Here is a 14,921-nt window from a genome sequence, read left to right as displayed (position 1 = left end):
CAGAGAATAGCTGGATAAGTTGGATGGATTCATACGTTTAAAAAAGATAAATCAGACTTGATTTGTCGATCTGGAAGGACACCAACGACACACAGTGTGCTGAGGAAAGGAAGCATCACGGTAATATGGATTGAATGGAACCATTGACATCTGGTGTAGAAACAAGTGCAAAAGGCTCTTCTATATTTATAAATAGGCTCACAGGTGTAGCTAGTAATTTATACACAATATTTATTAGCGAAGGGAAGTATAAATTTGGGGGCATCGATAACATTTAAAAATTCTTTTCATTGCTTCACTGGCTGGAAAATTCCTATTACTTTTGTGATAAAAAATAAATGAGAGCATCTCTGCAGAAAGTGTTGATTTGCCCAAGAAGCCACATGAAATGAGAATTTCAAGGAGCTGATAATTGGTTAAGGAAGAGCCAATAAAGGCTGAGCCTCAGGAGAAGGTGGGCAAGCCCCTGTACCACAGGACAGGTGCAGGAGGAGGAGGGGGCGGCTTTGGGGCAAATGATGAGGATTCCATGGTATGAGAGGCACTGCTCCATTATCTTCCAGCTCCATAACCAGCATCCTTACTGTAAAGTGGAGAAGTGAGGAATGTGGTTGAATACAGACCTAATCAGAGAGGAGGGGAAGGTTTACCAGGGTTGCTCTAGGTCCCTGGACCACCCCCAACAGTCCACCACAACTTCAGAGGGTCCTAGAGGCATCCTGATAGAGCAACACAGGGAGCCCTATTTCCTGGGCAACTCAGGCAGATTATCTGCTCACCAGGAGGAGACCAACCGCTTTCCTGGGAGGAAAGGGCCAGAGCCGGGCCACTGTTGAGGTCCTTGATGGTGGTGTGCATGTGCACTGTCAGTGGCGTATCTTTGCAATGTGCTGCTCATTGTGAGTTTTGAAATCCAGCCCAACGAAAGCATAACCCCAGCAAGATGGTGCTTCCTGAGACAGGACGCAGAGGCTGACTGCTGCCTGCCTATGGCATGTGATCCCCACAGTTGGACCGTGGTCCAGAGAGGCACAGACATGATGCGTGGGTGTCAGGGCAGGCCCTGACACCTGCATTCTTTAGCCTTTGTGCTCAGACAGCCTGGGGGTGGAAAAGCCAAGAAACCGTCCTGGCTTTAACACTATTCAAATTGTTCCTCCGTTGAGGATTTTAAACTTTCATTTACACCTCCCAGGCTCGCTGAAATCACTCCCACACTGATGCCAGGCTTCTACAAATGCCACATTGTGATCAGATGCTAAGTGCAGTGGTCCTCAGGGAGGCTGAGGACCGCTTGGGAGGGGGGCTAACCCCTGGGTGAGGGCTTCAGAAAGACCAGGGACTGGTACAACATTCATTCCTGAGGAGCAGCCAAGACTTCTCAAAGGGAAACTTGTGAGTGTGGGATCTACAAATATCACAGGTATTTTTATGCCACTCACCTGGAACCAGTTGTCTTTGGAAGCCACTGAAGGCCCTCATGATGCTCATGAATGTGTGAAGCCAAAGAACTGACAAATACCTGGTTTCTATCAAAAGGCAAATTTGAGGCCCATGTCTCAGTCACACACTTCAAATACTGGATCCAGTTTCCCACAAAACAACTGCATTTTCATACTTTCATCCTGCTTCTTCCTCAAAAAGTAAACACCCCCCACCCCCCAAACAAAAAAACACACAAAAAATAAAACTTAGAGTAAATGGAGTATCTTAAAAGTGTTCACAGGTCATTGTAAAGCCCGAAGGAAGGTAACAGCATTGGTTAACTTGAGACTTTGAGTCGTTAAGTATGCACACTGTTGTTTCCATGGTAACATTAAAATAAGAGACATAAGTGCATGTAACTTTCAAATAATTACAAGGGAAAAAATAAATTCCCACATTTCTTCACCAGTAACTTCTGAGTGCCTACCCTGGGTCAGGCTCTGTTTCAGGGTCTTGATATGTTCCTAAACAAAAGGGCAGAGACCCCCCCCCAGGGGCTTCTTTTCTAACAGAGGCAGAGACACAGCACGTGGTCTGTAACTGGCGCACTGTACAGGGCAACAGAGGGAGCGGACTCCTAAGAGAGAACAGGACAGGGTCAAGAGCAGGTGGAGGGCAAGGCGTGGTCAGGGCAGACGTCACGGGGAAAAGTGATTCTGGAACAAGGGCGTGGAAGAGGTAAGCCATGTGCATGGCAGGGTGAGAAGGTCCAGCCCGGGGAGAGGAGGGAGGGGCTCCGTACTGTCAGAGGACCTGCAGGTGGTCACGTGTCTCAAGCACATGGGGCAATGGCAGCTGGGCGGCACTGAGTCCCCCAGGCCATGACAGTCCCCAAGGACCTCGGACAGCGCTCACTCCAGCCAGGAGCCAAGGCAGCCTTTGTAGGGAGGGGAACTAGCTGACACGCTAAGAGGCTCACTTGGCTGCTGCTTAGTGAGCAGATGGCCGGGGGAGGGAGGGGAGTGGGAGGAAGGACAGAAGCAGGGAGATGAGTCAGGAGGCCACTGCCTCACCCAGAGGAAGGAGGAGATGGTCTGGGCGGGACAGCAGCAGTGGGGGTGGTGAGAAGGGTTGAATTCTTGATATATTTTGAAAAATCGATTTGAAAAAGAATCCAAAAGAAGGCAATAAACAAGGCAGGGGGCGAGGGGAGCAGATGTAAAACAAGTAAAGAAGCACAAGATGAGATGAGTAGATTTAAACCTAAATGTGTCACTAATTAAACTAAATGTAAAGACACCAGATGCTTCAGTTAAAGGCAATAAATTGGCAGACTGAATACAAAATTCAACAATATACTATTTATAAAAGCTTTCCTACGTGTAAAGATATAGAAAAGATGAAATTTTAAAGGTAAGGTAAGAAATACACTATGCAAATTATAATCACCAGAAAACTGGTGTAGCTCTGTTAATATGAGAGGTAGAAGCATTTACTAGTGATAAAGAGAATTACTTCCTAATGATCAGGTCAAATATGAGTGGGGACATTAAAAATTTGAATGTACTTTTGACAAACTTCACCTATTTGACATATAGAATTACACTTTCAAGAGCTGCAGAATACAAACTATTTTTAGTATGCATGGGACATAAACAAAATATCTCTTACATTTTGGGATGAAAAGAATATCACAAGAAATTTCAAATGATGAACTTACAATGTTCTCTAAAGAAACAAGTCAGATAACTAGCAAATTCCCATATAGTTAAAAAATTCAACCCATACAAATAGCCACAGGATTTGTTCCAAAATAATATAGGAGGCTGAAGTAGCAGTAGGCAAGAAAAAACAAGTTTGGACATGACTGGATAGTCATAAAAGATGGGTACATGGGGATTCATTATATTATTCTGTATACATTTATAGATATTTTATATTTTCATAGTTAAATGTTCAAAAATGTAAGTAAAGTCAATAGGAAAAATCACCTGAGCTATCAGGGAAACCCTATGAAAAATAAGATGAAATAAATAAGAGTGAAAGAAAAATCAAAACTGAAACAATAAAAGATTTTGAACTAAATGAATCAAAATATTTCCTATCAAAACTTGTGGGATATAGTAAAAGCAATAGTTAGAGGGGGTTTGATTGCTTTCAGTGCATAGTGAGAAAATAAAAAGGACCAGAAATTCATGAGCCAAGCAGCCATTTCAAAGGGGGAGAAAAAATTAGCAAAATAAATGAATTAAAAGGAAGATCATGATAAAGACCAAAACACATAGATGGTAGATAGGATCAACAAAATCAACAGTTTCATGAAAATAAAAATATTACTGATAAACTTATACTATGCAAATAAATTGGCAAATACAGACAAAGTGGACAAATTCAAAAATACAAAAATAAAATTACTAAAATTGACCTATTTTTAAAAATACTTATTTTTATTTATTTGGCTGCACAGAGTCTTGGTTGTGGCATGCAAACTCTTAGTTGCAGCACGTAGGATCTAGTTCCCTGACCAGGGATAGAACATGGGTCCCCTACATTGGGAGTGCAAAGTCTTAGCCATTGAGCCACCATGGAAGTCCTCAAAATTGATGTTAAATAATAGAAATTTTGAGTAGTGCTATAACTGTTAAAAAATTAATAGACAATATTATTATTGCTTTTTTACTTAATTCTATTTATAGCCCTATAAATATAATAAAACTAAGAACTTCGCACAAATATTTTAAGAGGACTTCGACCTTGTTCCCACTGTTATGTTCACTGAAGTCAATTCTCTTGTTTCTGTAGCCTCTGTATCTGTTTTCTGAGCAGCTAAGAGGACTTCTCATGCCTGTTTCTGTCACAACCTCTCAGCATTTGTGACCACCGTCAGATGCTGAGGGAAATAGCCAGAAAGACCCAGAAGCTTTTCCACAGGCTTAGAGAGGTGGGCTCCACAACCAATACAATGCCAGATCTGGTCCAGGTTGAGAGAAATGAGTTTCTTTCCATAACTACTGGACAGTGGATCATAGGAGCCCAGCTGCTCCATGAAATGGCCATCCATGGGACACTTGTTGGGGGAAGCCACAATGTGGTGAAAAGGCCATTTGGTACAGCCACCCAGGGCAAGGCAGATGGTTAAGTGGCCTCCATGGTAGGCCTTGTAGAGGACAGGAGTGAGCTGGACCATGGGCACTGGGGCTGTGGACCAGCTGAGATGCCTTGGAGCTTTCCAATGCCTGCACGGTAGGTAATTGGCTCTAGCACCTCAGGCAGCATAGAGAACCAACTGGAAAAGTCAACACTGCAACAGCCTCACCCCTCTGCAACCCCAACCCAGGCACCTCAGTGCTGGTACATTTATATTAAAAAATCTTATACCTATCATCAGACTTTATGGTATAATATTAAACTGCTTTCCCCTAAAATTAGGACTAAGGTAAGCATATTCAGTCTGAACACCTGGATAGATCCTAGCCAGTGAAATAAGGAAAAAAGGTTGAAAAGGAAAAGCTTCTATTTTTGCAGATGACATGAATATCAGAACAGAAAATTCTAAGAACTCTATAACAAATAAATGCATTTAGCAAGACTGCAAGTTACAAGGCTAATATACAAAGAATCATTTGTATTTGTATATATTAGCAGTAAACAGTCAGAAGGTGCAATTAAACTAAATCAATTTACAATGACTTTGGAAAAAATACTTATGAAAAAATTTAGTAAGAAATACCAAGACTTTTTACACTGAAACATAAAACTTTGTTGAGAGAAATTAGAGAAGACCTAAACAAATAGAGCAATATACCATGTTTAAGGATTCAGAGGGTTACTCTCATGGTCAGTTCTCCTAAAATTGATCTGTAGATTCAGTGAAATTCTATTTAAAAATATCAGCAGCATTTTTATGGAAACTGATAAAATAAATCTAAAAATTAAATGAAAATTCAACTGACCAAGAATAGATAAGATTATCTTGATAAAGACTAAAGATGGAAGTCTTATAAAATTTCAAGAATTACCACAATGCTATAGTAATAAAAATGATATATATGTGAAGACAGATATATAGATCAGTGGGATCAAACAGAGGATCTGGAAACAGACCCACAAACGTGCCAAAGCAATTCAATGGTGAAAAGAAATATTTCAACAGATGGTATAGGGAAGAGCTACATTTTCATATGGAAAAGTAATGTGCCTCAACCCTACCTCAATACCACACAGAAAAATTAATTCAAGATGGATCACAAAACTAAACATTAAAGCTAAAGCTATAAAATTTTTACAATAAAATGTAGGATTATATCTCCCCAACCTAGGGGAAGGTAGAGATTTCTTAAGCTACATACAGCAAGAATCATGAAAGAGAAAAAAATCAATATATTAGGCTTTATCAAAATTCAAAATATCAACTCATCAAAACACTATTTAGAAAAAAAGACAAATCATAAACTAGGAAAAATATCCATAAGACATACCTGACAAAGGACTTACTTGCAGAATCTTTCAAAAACTTCTATGACAACACTGAAAAGACAACCGACTTAAAAAAAAAAAAACAGACAAAACATTGGTAAAGGAACTTCAAAGGAATATACAGGACTGCCAATAAGTACATGAAAATGTGCTCAATATCACTAGTTATCAGGAGTTAAAACCACAGAGAGATACCCTATGTGATACCAAGTAGAATGGCTCAAATTTAAAACTCTGACATCAAACGTTGGCAGGGATGTGGAGCACCTAGAATTCTCTCATAATCCTGGAGGGATTATAAAGATAATGAAGCTAATTTGGTAAATATTTGATACTTTTCTACAAAACTAAGCACATACTGACCTTATCATCTAGCAGTTCCATTTGTAGATATTTATCTAAGAGGATGAAAACATGTGTCCACACAAAGTTGTATAAAAGAATGATCAAAGCCACAATATTCACAATATCACAATTTGATGTCAATCAAGAAGAGAATGGATAACTAATTTTGGTATAGTTTTACAAAGTAATACTTACTGCACACTAAATCGCTTCAGTCGTGTCCGACTCTTTGAGACCCTATGGACTGTAGCCCACCAGGCTCCTCTGTTCATGGGATTCTTCTACAGGCAAGAATACTGGAGTGGTTTGCTGTGCCCTCCTCCATGGGTAATACTTACTAGTCAATAATAAAATGGGATAAACTTTGGCTACATGAAGCCATGTGGGTGAACCTCACAAAAGCTGCAAATAAGAGAAATCAAACTGCATAGTTCCTTTTACATGAAGTTTCAGACTTAGCAAGACAAATCTACACTAAAAAAAGTTTAGAAAAATGGTTGCCTCTAGAGGAGAAATATCAACAACCGTAGATACATAGATGATACCATTCTAATGGCAGAAAGTGAAGAGGAGCTAAAGATCAACTCGATGAAGATGAAAAAGGAGAGCAAGAAAGCTGGCTTGAAACTCAAAATTTAAAAAAACTAAGATCATGGCTTCCCTTGTGGCTCAGCTGATAAAAGAATCTGCCTGCAATGTGGGAGACCTAGGTTTGATCCCTGGGTTGGGAAGATCCCCTGGAGAAGGGAAAGGCTACCCACTCCAGTATTTTGGCCTGGAGAATTCCATGGACTGTATAGTCCATGGGGTCCTAAAAAGTAGGACACAACTGAGCGACTTTTACTTTCACTTTCAAGATCATGGCATCCAGCCTGATCACTTCATGGCAAATACAAGGGGAAAAAGTGGAAACAGTGACAGATTTTATTTTCTTGGGTCCAAAATCACTATGGACAGTGACTGCAGCCATGAAATTAAAAGACACTTGCTCCTTGGAAGAAAAGTTATGACAAACCTGGACAGCATATTAAAAAGCAAAGACACTGCTTTGCTGAAGAAGTTATGGTTTTTCCAGTAGTCATGTATGGATGTGAGAGTTGTACCGTAAAGAAGGCTGAGCACCAAAGAACTGATGCTTTCAAAATGTGGTACTGGAGAAGACTCCCTTAGACCGAAAGGAGATCAAAGCAGTCAATCCTAAAGGAAATCAGTCCTGAATATTCATTGGAAGGACTGATGCTGAAGCTGAAGCTCCAATACTTTGGCCACCTGATATGAAGAGCCGACTCAGTGAAAAAGACGTTGATGCTGGCAAAGACAGGGTAGGCAAAAGGAGAAGAAAGTGGCAGAGATGGTTAGATAACATCACTGACTCAATGGGCATGAATTTGAGCAAACTCAGGGAGATAGTGGAGGACAGAGGAGCCTGGCATGCTGCAGTCCATGGGGTTGCAAAGAGTCGGACACAATCAGTGACTGAACAACAATAAGAGGATACTGACTGAGGCAAATCACAGTGATGTGAAACTTCAATATCTTGACAGAGGTTTAATTTACATGAGTACATGCACCTGTCAGAATTTACTGAACTGTGGAATTAGAATGTGAATTTCACTTATTTTACCTAAAAATATGCCCACACAAATACCGAACTATAGTTAGTTGGTTTATTTTTTCCCTTTGGTATTTAATGGCAATTCTGATACCACTTTCCATGTATTCTAGATTTGAGCAAATAAGTAAATGTATTAAGGGAACTGAAAGCAAGGTATCCCACTACTGGTTAAAGGAGTTACAAATATGGAAAGAGTAGTGCTGATTGGTTGAAAGGATTAATATAAACTCTTGTTTTTCTGATAGACAGATAAGTGAAGTGAAGTGAAAGTCACAGTTGTGTTCGACTCTTTGCGACCCCATGGGCTGTACAGTTCATGGAATTCTCCAGACCAGAATACTGGAGTGGGTAGCCTTTCCCTTCTCCAGAATATCTTCCCAACCCAGTCTCCTGCATTGCAGGAGAATTCTTTACCAGCTGAGCCACAAGGGAAGCCCATGATGGATAAGTAGTTCCACATGTATATACACATTTCTTAATTCTGCAAAGGCCTAGAAACAATGAGCACATCCAGTACCTATGTCTTCATTTAGGAATAACATTCTCTAATAAATGGAAATAGGACTTCAAAAAAAGGCTGATTTCTGAGATGAAGCATCATCAAATGAGGATCTTGGAATACCTTGTCATAAAGGAAAGAAAAGAAGTGTTAAAATAACTGGGTACAAATCCAAAGGACTCGAGCTCGGTTGAAGGAATCCTCTATCAGTCAAATCTGGGGCAATCTGAGCATTAAAATGAATGATGGAAGCAACAGAATAAAACTCACTAGCTAAAATAAGATCTACAAGTCCATAGAAATAGATGGACAAATAAATGGAGAAGGTACAGCTCTTCCATACAGAGATGTCAACATAAGACAAGTGACAGAGAGAGAAGTTCATCAAAGGGTGCTAAACCAGGAGACAAAACTTTGATGAGAAAAATCCTACTAATTTACAAAGGGGAAACACTAATTTTACAGGGGAGAAACCTAGTTACATAACCAAGTGACCAGTTAACATAACCAGTAAAGAGAGAAGTCAATATTACATGTCTTTGATATAAAAGATTAGGAAGGATGGAGGACTATTTCTGAGGGATTATTGAAAAAAATGCATAATCTGACTAATAATCAAAAAACCTCAGCAAACCCAAATTGGGGAACATTCTACAAATTAACTGGTCTATACTCTTGAAAATATCAAGATATATAAAGGTTTAGGAAATGTTCCAGATTTAAAAAGCATACAATTAAGTGTAATCTAAGATCCTGAATTAAACCTTTGACCAGAAAAATAAAGTTATAAAGGAAATTACTGGGAGAATTTATAAAATTGAGTCTAGACTATGGATTAGATAACAGAATTATACCAATGTTAAAATTTCTGAATTTAGTAATTGTACTGTTGTTATGTAAGATAATGGCGTCTTTCAGGAAATACACACTTAAGTTTTTCATGATAAATGGGCTTGATATCTCCATGTCTCAAATAGTTCAGAAAAACTGCTAACAGATAAATATATATAAAATATATGCTCATATATCTACAGATACTTAACATATATGGGCTTCCCTGGTGGCTCAGATAATAAAGAATTGCCTGCAATGCAGGAGACCTGGGTTTGATCCCTGGATCAGGAAGATTCCCTGGAGAAGGGAATGGCTATATACTCCAGTATTCTTGCCTGGAGAATCCCACAGACAGAGGAGCCTGGCAAGCTACAGTCCATGTTGCAGAGTTGGGCACAACTGAGTGACTAAGTATGGCATATGTGTGTGTGTGTGTATATATACATATACAACTTATTATATTATATAGATAAAGGAAGGAAATGAGGAAGGGTAAGTGGAGGGTACAAATGAAGTAAACATATGGCTGTAATTGATTTATATGGGTAAAATATATATGGAAGTTCTACTACTCTTGCAACTTTTCTGGATATGCAGAATTATATCAAAATAAAATTTATGAAAAAGTTAATTGTGCTCATGAAACTATAAATTAGGATAACAGCACAGAAAACCATTCAGCAGCTATCTATCAAAGCTAAACATACAAAAGACGCTGTAAACCGGCAATTCCATTCCTGGGTATTTACTCAATGGAAATATTCAGATATAGTCACTGAAAAAGTAGGCACAAGAACATCCATAACATTATTAGACCATGGGATTCCTTTGCATCGATATATCACAATTTGTTTATACATTCTATCCTCAATGGGCATTCAGACTGCTTTCAGAGTGGGGTTGTTACAAACAACATGAAATGGTGCTGAATTTCATGTTATCAAGGAAAAGAGATACTCAAACATCCGTCACATGAGCATAAATTTTAAAGTCTGTTAGACCAAGTTTTGGTGAGGATATGGAGCAAAGAGATTTCTCTTTGGAAAACAGCTTGGTATTACTTAAATTAGGTAATTATCCAAACTGCCTAGATTAAAATTTAAGACATGTATATCCTATGAGCCAGCAATGACGTGTTTCCTTCTGAGGACATGAACGCATCAGTTATTTTCCCATTCACTCTATTTTTATTAATCCTAAACAAAGTACTGAGCTCAAGTATAAGCTGGAATATCCTATACAAGATAAGTGAATTCCATGGAAATTGGTTGGGCTTCCCTGGTGGCTTAGCCGGTAAAGAATCTGCCTGCAATGCGAGAGACCCAGGTGCGATCCTTGGGTCAGGAAGATCCCCTATAGAAGGAAATGGCCACCCATTCCACTATTCCTGCCTGGGAAATCCCATGGACAGAGGAACCTGGCAACCAACAACTGAGATTTTGATGAAACCTGCAGGCCGAATAATTATTCAGCATCTCTCGTGCACATGAACACAAGAGTGGCAAAAGCTGTGTGCTAGATACGTGGTGGCCATCATCGTTGCTTCCTGTTGTAAGAATGATGGCGAGAACTCATTCATGTCCTCAAAGCAGACTTCTCCAGCCCACCTCAAGGAGCAGCTGTAATGCCAGAACTGGAAAAGATACAGGTGTGTATCGCATGGGGGCTCTTCACACTCCATGCCTGTCAATACCAACCCAACCTTCCTGTGGCACCGTATTTACCCCTACGTCCCATCTCCTGCTCCTGTCTGGGACAGAAGCAGATCTGTTAAGGCTTCATCTCCAGGCTGAATCTCCAGGTGCTGAATCTCTGCGACTCACCCTGGAGTAAATACGGCCAAGGTTCTAACTCTTCTGCCCTAAAACCTGGGCAAGACGAGGATGGAAACGGCACTTTCCTTACAGAGTGCCACTTCTCCTTTACTGAAGAGATAAAATACGGTAATCAAGGGTGCCTGGCACAGACAGAGGTTGTGACAGAGGTTAGATCTTACTGCATCCCTCTTAGCGCTACTGCCCTTGCTGCCACTGGAACACGATGGTCCAAGGGCTTGAAACATTATTTCAGGTAACCCCAGGGATGCAGACAGATGAGACAGACAGACTAAACAACAATGTAAGATGGAGTTTGGGAAACAAGCCTCCTGGTCACTTCTGGTCTGTTGCAACATTTTTCCCGGTATTGTACCATGTACCCTGGCTCTGAGGCATAAATGTAAATTCACTACAAAATGTCAGTTCACTTTCTAAATGTACTTACCACCATCTGGGCAAAATAATATTTTACATGATAACTTAGAATTTACTGAGGAAGACCTTTAAGATAACTGCAGAATGTTTTGAGCCTTTGTAAAGACATAGCTCATGAAAATAAATGATTATGCAGAGCAGCTCCCACAAATGCAGCTGACCCACTGATGATCCTTCAGACAGTAAGGCAAGCACCCAAAACAATGTCCAGATGCGCCCCTGAAACAACTGCCAACATACACACAGTGCCAAATGGTCTGAAGTACATCTGAAGAACTTGAATGGAACACACAAAAAGTAATGTCTTAGATTTTTATTTTATATAAATCCCCACATGCTTGTTTTTTGCTTAATTTTAAAGTTGGTAAATTATCAACTTAAAAGGTCATGCTGTCAAGTTCCAAAACTGCTTTGAGACGGCAACTTCCTCTTAAATCTATCTAGAAACGTGGGAATGGGAGAGTACAATTTGAATGAAGAAAAACAGCAATCTGTTTTTCATACCAAAAACCCCACAAAAACAAGAAACAACAGCTCCTCTCCTGCCCAAGTATGCCATCATTTCCCTCTGGGCACATGGTCAAGGATAATACTGCCATGTAGGTCAGGGGACTCAGCTGGTCTGAGTCTGCACTGATTTTGTAGGAGCCTGAGTCTTTTACCAAACTATGAGTCTTTTATCTAACAACGTATGAAATTAGTATGTATGATCAGATAAACTCTACAGAACCCATCCTTCCTCAACACTCTCTTACAACTGTATTTTATAAGCATCCTGCATCCATACCAGAGCTGTGTTCCCCTCTCTAATTCTGTGAACACTGCTCAAAGCAGAGTGCATATGTGTGGTTATTTATAAAGACTAGGGATTTCATCAGAACATCCCCAGACTAATATGCTTTAAAAATATACAGCAATCAACAATTCACCCAGAACTGGGGGGAGTTTTCTCACTTCAACTTAAGCCTTGTCTCTCTAGCTTCAGACCTGGCACTGCCTCTTTGACATCTCCACCTGGTTGAAGGACAGATACTGCAGTCTCTGCATAAAATGATAAAATCTCCTCCCCAAACTGCACCCTATCCGGTGTTTCCTATCTTAAAAAAAAATGGCACAGCACTCTCCACAAGGCTTCTGGATGAATGATGAAAATGTCATGTGAGTTTTTTAAAGTCCTGATTTAGCCTGGGCTTCACTGATTTTAATGTGATTAACCTGGGATGCCATCTTGGCTTTGAGATTTTTTCCAAGCTTCCCCCTCCCCAGGGCTGAGAATCACTGCTCCAGATATGTTTTAAATCCCTAAGACTCTAATGGGTCTATTCCTGCTCCAATGTGTTCTCAATTAGAGATGCTCTCAGCTGCTACAACCTGCCAAATAGGGTTGTCATGGGCTATATGACTGTGGTACCATTGGGGGCTGTTCAGTGTGGCAGCTCTGCCTTCCAGTCCCAAGGTCTCCCAGCACTCCAGGCTCTGCTGTAGTCATTATCAGCTCCGTCCACATGTCTGAATGACCTGTGCTCTTTTCAAAGCCACAGATGCTCAGAAATTCTGGATCAATGGGGTTGGAACCCACAGACAACATTTTTTTTTTTTAAAGTTCCCCAGAAGACTATTATGTGCAGCCACAGTTAAGTACAACTTGTTCAGTAGCTTATTTAGTGTCCCAAAGAAAATTTCTAATTTCTATGTGGTATCCATTGTGTATCCGTCAGTCTGCCATTTCTCTGGACTTCCAATCTGCTGGTCCTGTCACTTTTCATACTTCATCTTCCTCCTCAAGTTCTCACTTTTCTAAGTGATCAGCCTAAACACTGTGGTTCAATACATGGCCAAGTGTTTATAAATAGTATTAACATCTTGCTCGTCCTCCCCTCCCTTCCCTTCCACTTACTCTGCACTGTACCAAAGCATCTGAACATTGTTGGAAAAAATTTTTAAATGCTGATGACTGAAATTTCTTCAAATTTATACCATATACCTCAGATAGGAACTCAAAACTGTCAACTGTCATATTTCCTTAGAAATTTCACTTTGCCATTCTGCAAGATGACTATTTCATGCTTTTCTATTCCATTCAGGTATCCAAACAGCCTCTCCAGTCTTATCTTGTGCCTTTGCTGCCTACTTAGTGGTCTGTGGAGAACTTTGTGATCTTTCCATCACCAACCCTTCAGCTTCTATACCCTCACCCATCAATGTCTCTCCCATTACCTTCCTTGTAGGATACCCCCCTTCATCTACTAAAAATTATTAAGGGACATGATCCCTCTAATTCCTACTGTGTCATCAATGTCTCCTCCTCTACTTGATTATACTTTCAAATTGCTCATCCTAAAAACAGAATATATATATATATATATATATATATATATATATATATATATATATACATCCCTCCAGTTGCCACTCCTTCTGCTTTCCCTGGCAGCAACAGACTTTGAAGATTTATCTATGCTCTGTCACTAAATGCTGACTTCCTTTCCCCTTATTTTGCAAAGATAGGGGGAATAGAATTTTAGATTTATAGGTATCTGCATTGAGCATACTGAAGTTATTAATACACTGTCTTCCAGCTTCCAATACTGCTGTTAAAAGACATCCCATGTTCATGGATAAGAAGACTTAATATCATCAGATGGCAACACTCCTAAAATTGATGTACAGATTAAGTATATCCCTATCAAAATCCCACCTGGCTCTTTGAAGCAGTTGTTAAGCTGACTTTATGATTATCAAGGGACCAAGGATAGCCAGAACTATCTTAAAATGAGAGGTCTTAAAACTTGCTAAAGATCTACAATAATTAAGACAGTGAGTATTTGCATAAATCAGTTGACCAACTGATTTATGACAATTGTGTTAAGACAATTCTGTGGGAGGAAAGTTATTTTCAACAAATGATGCTTGGACAACTGGATAGTAACATTCAAAAGATTTAAGTTGGATTCCTACCTCACAATGTACACAAAAATTAACTCAAAATGGATCCTAGATTTCATAAAAGTTAATACTATAAAACTCAAACACAGAAGTAGATATTTGTGATCTTGGGCTAGGCAGTAGATTTTTGGGCACAGTACCAAAAAAGCCTAAGGGATCAATGAAAAAACAGATAAATTGGATTTCATCAAAATCAAAAATAGTTTTGATTCAAAGGACATAGGATGTGAAAAGACAACCCACAGGACTGGAAAAAATCTTTGCAAATTCTGTATCTGATAAGGGTACTTACATCCAGAATATATAAACAATCCTCACAACTCAATAATAAGAGAAATAACCAATCAAAAAATAGCAAAGGATTTGAATGGACATTGCCTGAAAGACGTGCAGTGTGACAGACTCAACGGACGTGAGTTTGAGTAAACTCTGGGAGGTGGTGATGGTCAGGGAGGCCTGGTGTGCCAGGGGGTCGCAAAGAGTAGGACACGACTGAGCAACTAAACTGAAGTGAACTGAAAGACATGTC

General features: G+C 39.7%; 2 protein-coding genes across 2 annotated transcripts in view; both read right to left on the bottom strand.

Moving 5' to 3' along the window:
- The window catches only part of OTUD7A (OTU deubiquitinase 7A), a 376,613-nt gene that overhangs the window by 239,283 nt on the left and 122,409 nt on the right, over positions 1-14,921 (bottom strand). The window lies entirely within an intron of this gene.
- Positions 4,280-4,612, bottom strand: LOC133068391 (small ribosomal subunit protein bS16m-like). The gene has a single exon (XM_061159629.1). The coding sequence runs from the start codon at positions 4,610-4,612 to the stop codon at positions 4,280-4,282; it is 333 nt and encodes a 110-aa protein (XP_061015612.1).

This window comes from Dama dama, chromosome 13 (assembly GCF_033118175.1).
Source record: "Dama dama isolate Ldn47 chromosome 13, ASM3311817v1, whole genome shotgun sequence".
Classification (NCBI taxonomy): domain Eukaryota; kingdom Metazoa; phylum Chordata; class Mammalia; order Artiodactyla; family Cervidae; genus Dama; species Dama dama.
This window is presented reverse-complemented; position numbering and strand designations above follow the sequence as displayed.